The sequence below is a fragment of the Oncorhynchus tshawytscha genome, unplaced genomic scaffold, assembly GCF_018296145.1.
Source record: "Oncorhynchus tshawytscha isolate Ot180627B unplaced genomic scaffold, Otsh_v2.0 Un_contig_4866_pilon_pilon, whole genome shotgun sequence".
NCBI classification, from domain to species: Eukaryota; Metazoa; Chordata; class Actinopteri; order Salmoniformes; family Salmonidae; genus Oncorhynchus; species Oncorhynchus tshawytscha.
In genome coordinates, this window is record NW_024609783.1 from 162,276 (window position 1) to 170,000 (window position 7,725).

Here is a 7,725-nt window from a genome sequence, read left to right on the forward strand (position 1 = left end):
CAAACACTCTCTCCTCTCCTCAGTCTCCACCTCTGTCCTCTCTAACTCAAACTCATCTTCTCACCTCTCCTCTCTCCTCTAACACTCAGTCATCTTCTCCTCTCTCACCTCTCCTCTCCTCTCTCACCTCTCCTCTCTCACCTCTCTCCTCTCTTACCTCTCTTCTGTCCTCCACTGATAAACCAACCAACCACATCCTCCTCTTCTCCTTTTCCTGTGGATGTTCCTCCTCTAACAGACACTTATCTTCCTCACCCAGTCTGTCCATCAGAGGTACCTCCTCTAACACAAACACTCATCTTCCTCACCCAGTCTGTCCATCAGAGGTACCTCCTCTACCACAAACACTTCTCTTCCTCACCAAGTCTGTCCATCAGAGGTACCTCCTCTAACACAAACAGTCATCTTCCTCACCCAGTCTGTCCATCAGAGGTACCTCCTCTAACACAAACAAGTGCATTCGATTCACACCCTCTTTTTCTGATTTATATCCATGTCATACTGTACTGTTAGTATTAACAGATACATGTCATACTGTTAGTATTAACAGATACATGTCATACTGTACTGTTAGTATTAACAGATCCATGTCATACTGTTAGTATTAACAGATCCATGTCATACTGTACTGTTAGTATTGAAGGAGCCGTACTATAAACGGTTCTAGCGTCTCTTGGCCAGACTAAACAACTTGTGTATTTTCTGAATTCCATTTTGCAGCTCATGTAATCCTCATAATGGACCTGCCTTCAGTTTGAATTCAGGAAGTGAAAATTAAAACTGCCCATTGTTCTCTATGAAGAGAGTTTTTTTTTAAATCACTCTTTTTATTTTGGATCCACTTTAATGACTTGACTGAATAGATCTGAATTGACTCTGACTCTGTTGCAGTCATTGATAGAACAGTCATGTTGCACTTCACTACTGTCCCATCTGACCATGAGTCAGCGTCAGGCCTAATGCTATACATTGATTTGTTTTGTTACAAGTTGTTTTGTTTTTTTAAAGGCCCAGTGCAGTTAGAAATATGTATTTATATATATTTCCACACTATGGGGTTGGAATAACACTGTGAAATTGTGAACATTATCATAATGTCCTTTTTAGTGTCAGTTGTTTTGAATAGACTGACATTTCAGCCTGTTTTGGCAGGATGGAGTTTTGGCCTTCCACGGTGACATCACTATGGGGTGAATTAGTTAATAGACCAATAAGAAAGAGAGTTCTAAAACCCCTCTGCCAATACCAGCACATTTTCAGTTTTCCCCTCCCCACTCAGACCACTCCCAGACAGACCTAGCTAAATTGTTGCTTGAAATCACAGTAAGGTACTGCATTGTTACCCAGGAATGATTTGATATTGACATTTGGACTTTAAAAAATAAATATTGCATTATTCCTAAATTAACTTTTGTATGCCAACAGTGTTTCTCATGCAGTATAGAATCAAGCTGCATTCTGGGATGTAAGCTACTGTATTCTCCAGTGATGTTTATAGTCCCCGTGATATCTACTATCTCCATCATGCCATCCTTGCTGTGTTGTTCCAAGGCTCACTGATCTGTGTCTGATGACATGGTTAGAGTTGCGTCCCGACTCTCCACACTTCTCGTAGAGCGTAGAGCACACTTCCTGTCATCGAAACAGACAAAGAGAACCAGTCAGAGCCCAGAACCTCAGGGAAATGGACATTGGTTAGAGAATTAAGGGAAGAGGATCACTGTCTGGAATCATGTGTTTTATTAAAAGGTTTTGAATGGTTGAAGGATAAATTATAATGTGTGATATTATAATAACCAATAAAGTTGTGTGAAATAAAGTGAATAGCTGTAGTTATTTATGAAAAGAGCATAGCTGGTGGTGTGAATAAAAACCCACAATTATATAGGTGTCCTTTATCTCTTCATAATAACCCCTTTATATAGGTGTCCTTTATCTCCTCATAATAACCCCTTTATATAGGTGTCCTTTATCTCCTCATAATAACCCCTTTATATAGGTGTCCTTTATCTCATAATAACCCCTTTATATAGGTGTCCTTTATCTCCTCATAATAACCCCTTTATATAGGTGTCCTTTATCTCCTCATAATAACCCCTTTATATATGTGTCCTTTATCTCATAATAACCCCTTTATATAGGTGTCCTTTATCTCCTCATAATAACCCCTTTATATAGGTGTCCTTTATCTCCTCATAATAACCCCTTTATATAGGTGTCCTTTATCTCTTCATAATAACCCCTTTATATAGGTGTCCTTAATCTCCTCATAATAACCCCTTTTATATAGGTGTCCTTTATCTCCTCATAATAACCCCTTTATATAGGTGTCCTTTATCCCCTCATAATAACCCCTTTATATAGGTGTCCTTTATCTCCTCATAATAACCCCTTTATATAGGTGTCCTTTATCCCCTCATAATAACCCCTTTATATTGGTGTCCTTTATCTCCTCATAATAACCCCTTTATATAGGTGTCCTTTATCCCCTCATAATAACCCCTTTATATTGGTGTCCTTTATCTCATCATAATAACCCCTTTATATAGGTGTCCTTTATCTCCTCATAATAACCCCTTTATATAGGTGTCCTTTATCTCCTCATAATAACCCCTTTATATAGGTGTCCTTTATCTCCTCATAATAACCCCTTTATATTGGTGTCCTTTATCTCCTCATAATAACCCCTTTATATAGGTGTCCTTTATCTCCTCATAATAACCCCTTTATATAGGTGTCCTTTATCTCCTCATAATAACCCCTTTATATAGGTGTCCTTTATCTCCTCATAATAACCCCTTTATATAGGTGTCCTTTATCTCCCCATAATAACCCCTTTATATTGGTGTCCTTTATCTCCTCATAATAACCCCTTTATATTGGTGTCCTTTATCTCCTCATAACCCCTTTATATTGGTGTCCTTTATCTCCTCATAATAACCCCTTTATATTGGTGTCCTTTATCTCCTCATAATAACCCCTTTATATAGGTGTCCTTTATCTCCTCATAATAACCCCTTTATATTGGTGTTCTTTATCTCCTCATAATAACCCCTTTATATAGGTGTCCTTTATCTCCTCATAATAACCCCTTTATATAGGTGTTCTTTATCTCCTCATAATAACCCCTTCATATAGGTGTCCTTTATCTCCTCATAATAACCCCTTTATATAGGTGTCCTTTATCTCTTCATAATAACCCCTTTATATTGGTGTTCTTTATCTCCTCATAATAACCCCTTTATATGGGTGTTCTTTATCTCCTCATAATAACCCCTTTATATAGGTGTCCTTTATCTCCTCATAATAACCCCTTTATATTGGTGTCCTTTATCTCCTCATAATAACCCCTTTATATTGGTGTCCTTTATTTCCTCATAATAACCCCTTTATATTGGTGTCCTTTATTTCCTCATAATAACCCCTTTATATAGGTGTCCTTTATCTCCTCATAATAACCCCTTTATATAGGTGTCCTTTATCTCCTCATAATAACCCCTTTATATTGGTGTCCTTTATCTCCTCATAATAACCCCTTTATATTGGTGTCCTTTATCTCCTCATAATAACCCCTTTATATTGGTGTCCTTTATTTCCTCATAATAACCCCTTTATATACACTACCGTTCAAACGTTTGGGGTCACTTAGAAATGTCCTTGTTTTTGAAAGAAAAGCACATTTTCTGTCCATTAAAATAACATCAAATTGATTGAAAATACAGTGTAGACATTGTTAATGTTGTAAATGACTACTGTAGCTGGAAACGTCTGATTTTTAATGGAATATCTACATAGGTGTGCAGAGGCCCATTATCAGCAACCATCACTCCTGTGTTCCAATGGCACGTTGTGTTAGCTAATCCAAGTTTATCATTTTAAAAGGCTAATTGATCATTAGAAAACCCTTTTGCAATTATGTTAGCACAGCTGAAAACTGTTGTTCTATTCTGGTTAGAGCCAGTTTGCGTTGTTCAGTGAAGGGAGTAGTACACAGCGTTGTACGAGATCTTCAGTTTCTTAGCAATTTCTCACATGTAATAGCCTTCATTTCTCAGAACATGAATAGACTGATGAGTGTCAGGAGAATGTACTTTGTTTCTGGCCATTTTGAGCCTATAATCAAACCCACAAATGCTGATGCTCCAGATACTCAACTAGTCTACAGTTTTATTGCTTCTTTAATACTCAACTAGTCTACAGTTTTATTGCTTCTTTAATACTCAACTAGTCTACAGTTTTATTGCTTCTTTAATACTCAACTAGTCTACAGTTTTATTGCTTCTTTAATACTCAACTAGTCTACAGTGTTATTGCTTCTTTAATACTCAACTAGTCTACAGTTTTATTGCTTCTTTAAACAGCACAACAGTTTTCAGCTGTCTGTCTGTCTGTATATCTGCCTGCCTTTCTGTCTGTATATCTGCGTGTCTGTCTGTCTTTCTGCCTGTCTGTCTGCCTGTCTGCCTGTATATCTGCTTGTCTGTCTGCCTTTCTGCCTGTATATCTGACTGTCTGCCTTTCTGCCTGCCTGTCTGCCTTTCTGCCTGTTGGCCTTTCTGTCTGCCTGTATGTCTACCTTTCTGCCTGTCTGCCTTTCTGCCTGTCTACCTGCCTGTTGGCCTTTCTGCCTGTCTACCTGCCTGTTGGCCTTTCTGTTTGCCTGTCTGTCTGCCTGTCTGTCTGTCTGTCTGTCTGTCTGTCTGTCTGTCTGTCTGTCTGTCTGTCTGTCTGTCTGTCTGCCTGTCTGTCTGTGTGCATAAAGGAGCACTCTGCCTGTCTGTCTGTGTGCATAAAGGAGCACTCTGCCTGTTGGCCTGTGTCTGTGTGCATAAAGGAGCACTCTGCCTGTCTGTCTGTGTGCATAAAGGAGCACTCTGCCTGTTGGCCTGTGTCTGTGTGCATAAAGGAGCACTCTGCCTGTCTGTCTGTGTGCATAAAGGAGCACTCTGCCTGTTGGCCTGTGTCTGTGTGCATAAAGGAGCACTCTTCAGAATTGTAATTATGCCTTGACAACCCTCCTTCCACTTCAGCGCGCAAACATGGTTGGTTTTTGCTCAGCGTTGGTGGTTGGAGACACTGCATGCACTTGGCGGATTATGAACAAATGAACAGGAATGGCTTGAATTTGAAGCAGTTTAATTAAACGTGTTCGTGAGAATGTGAGAGATTGTGTGAACACCTAACCTAATCCTCTTAAAAGACTGCAGGTATTATGCTGAGCCGTGGAGAGGAGGTGTGAGCTGTCATCCTGCGGTGCGCCCTTGTAGCCGCTCACCAAAAACTAGAGTCAGCATCTCTCAACCAATCCCTTTACCTTAGCGCACACAGCTGGAGAGAGACCTCGCGTCTACAACATCTCTATCACAACAACTCAGCGATTAAAGGTACGTTTTTATTAACAATTGAAAAAGGGTTAAGTATGGTTTACAGATGTTTTACAGGGAAGGGATTTAAGCTACAATAATCGTCATTGACCTTGTGGATACTTGTCAATGACTCCATATCGGGCACTGTTTCTTGCCTGGAATTTCCCCACGAAATTCAGTTAAATGTATCATTATTTTCGTTTCTTAATTTTCACCCGACCAACCTGGATACACACGTGAAAATGAAATGGTTGGTTGAACGTTTGGAATGAATCATATCGCGTATGTTGTCTCGACTCGAGGAGCGCATATCAGCACGTTCATGACCCGCGCACGTCAATGAAAAGTAGGGCCCCACATAATGATATTTTCCACTTAATTCACTGTTGTTGTTTTTTAAATTGTCATTTGTACATTAACTACATTTGCTGCATTTCATTACACGTGTCATTTAATCTGTGCAGCCCTTCGGAGAGCAGAGTACCTGCAATTATGTAGCCATAGTAACAGGTGGCTGTATCCCATCCTCCGCGCTCCTGCGACTCCCTTCACGTGAACGCGCGCCCTTATAATAAACCCTTCTAATACTCCAGTAGTGTTTTTATTAGTATTTTATTACATTATTATGTTAAATGTATGACGTGAGTTTTGCATTGTAGTCTAAACTGAGTGAATTATCTATTTATTTCCCCCCTTTTTATATATATTTATAGTTTGGAGCTGGGACATCATGCCAGGACTATGACATTAAAACAGACTATGCTGAAGATGTGTGCTGACCGCTCGCTGAACTGCATTATTTGGCTAACTAATGCTACTGGACCTGTTCCCATAAGCCTAACCATGCATCTGACACGGACCTAATAATCCGCGGTGGGAATCAAGACCCCTCTGGCAGCGGTGAACAATGCATTTGCCACAAAGACGGAGACTCAATCGGAGTCGCATCCTCTTCTTCCTCTCTGGTGTATTACTGTGCTGCGTCTACACCGTGACGTTCAAGGCCCGGCTGCAGGAGCCACGGGTGGCCCGCCAGGCCGCTGCAGAGGAGGACCCTGGGACAGCACTCCCAGAGGAAGGGGGCGGTAGTGATAGTAGTAGTGTTCTGGAGGTAGACACACGAGAGGTGGTGACCTCTAACCTCTCTAGCCTAACAGAGAGCTATGATGATGACGTCATCACCAGGGCTCCTACTGTGCTGGAGGGGGATGACGTCATCGTGATAACTGTCAACAGGACGGACATTAAGCACTGTATCTACGTAGAGGACCCTGAACCTGAGCCTCCGACTGAACCTCCTCCCACTTCCCCTCCTCCCACCTCCCCTCCTCCTAACACCACCACCTCCCCGGGTATCCCTGGAGACGTCCCCCACAGGAAGGGAGAGTACCCAGAGGACCTGTTCACAGTGGACCAGAGGAGGCAGGGCTGGGTGACCCTCCACATCCTGGGCATGGTCTACATGTTCGTCTCCCTCGCCATCGTCTGTGACGAGTTCTTCGTCCCGGCGCTCGGCGTCATCACCGTGAAGCTCGACATCTCCGACGACGTCGCCGGGGCAACCTTCATGGCTGCAGGAGGCTCCGCCCCCGAACTGTTCACCTCTCTGATTGGCGTGTTCATCTCCCATAGCAACGTGGGCATCGGGACAATCGTGGGGTCAGCGGTGTTTAACATCCTGTTTGTCATCGGGATGTGTGCCATCTTCTCCAGGGAGATGCTCCACCTCACCTGGTGGCCCCTGTTCAGAGACGTCTCCTTCTACATCATAGGTAATAATAATAATTATTATTATTTATTATTATTATAATAATAATAATATCATTTGACAGATAATAGGTAGAGAATAGTAGGTTTTTCCAGAAATCCCGGTTTCTAGACTCCCGGAATCAGGAGGGAATGAACAGGACATCTGGAATACTCCCATCCCGGATTTCTGGAAAACCTGGGAATTTTGGGGGAAAAGTACTTTAAAAGGTGCTTACCTTGGAGCCAACAGTCGATCCCATTGAAATTGGTTAATTGCATCCTATAGTTTTCCCCTTATAGTGAACTATATAGGTACATACACAGAAAAAAAACATGCTATCTAGAACCAAACAGGGTTCTGCGGCTGTCCCCATAGGAGAAAACTTGTGGGTTTTACATGGAACTAAAAAGGGTTCTCATATTGTGACAGCAGCAGAACCCTTTTGCGCTCTGGCCAAAAGTAGTGCACTATATAGGGAATAGGGCCCTGGTCTATAGTAGTGCACTATATAGGGAATAGGGCTCTGGTCTATAGTAGTACCACTATATAGGGAATAGGGCTCTGGTCTATAGTAGTACCACTATATAGGGAATAGGGCTCTGGTCTATA

At 41.7% G+C, this 7,725-nt stretch overlaps 1 protein-coding gene and 1 long non-coding RNA gene across 4 annotated transcripts in view; both read left to right on the plus strand.

The window, feature by feature from the left end:
* Positions 1 to 99: 99 nt before the first annotated feature.
* On the plus strand, positions 100 to 1,824 carry LOC121845860. The gene is made up of 2 exons (XR_006082817.1): positions 100 to 326; positions 433 to 1,824. It is a non-coding gene; the product is annotated as an uncharacterized LOC121845860 (long non-coding RNA).
* Positions 1,825 to 4,968: 3,144 nt separating this feature from the next.
* Positions 4,969 to 7,725, plus strand: part of LOC112237675 (sodium/potassium/calcium exchanger 1-like) — a 39,167-nt gene continuing 36,410 nt past the window's right edge. Inside the window, exons 1-2 of one of the 3 annotated variants that reach the window (XM_042318033.1) lie at positions 4,969 to 5,384; positions 6,080 to 7,138. In XM_042318033.1, coding sequence (XP_042173967.1) covers positions 6,274 to 7,138 — 865 coding nt within the window. In that variant the 5' untranslated portion in view covers positions 4,969 to 5,384; positions 6,080 to 6,273. The remainder of the gene's footprint in view (positions 5,385 to 6,079; positions 7,139 to 7,725) is intronic. The other 2 variants (XM_042318031.1, XM_042318032.1) reach the window with 2 other exon arrangements.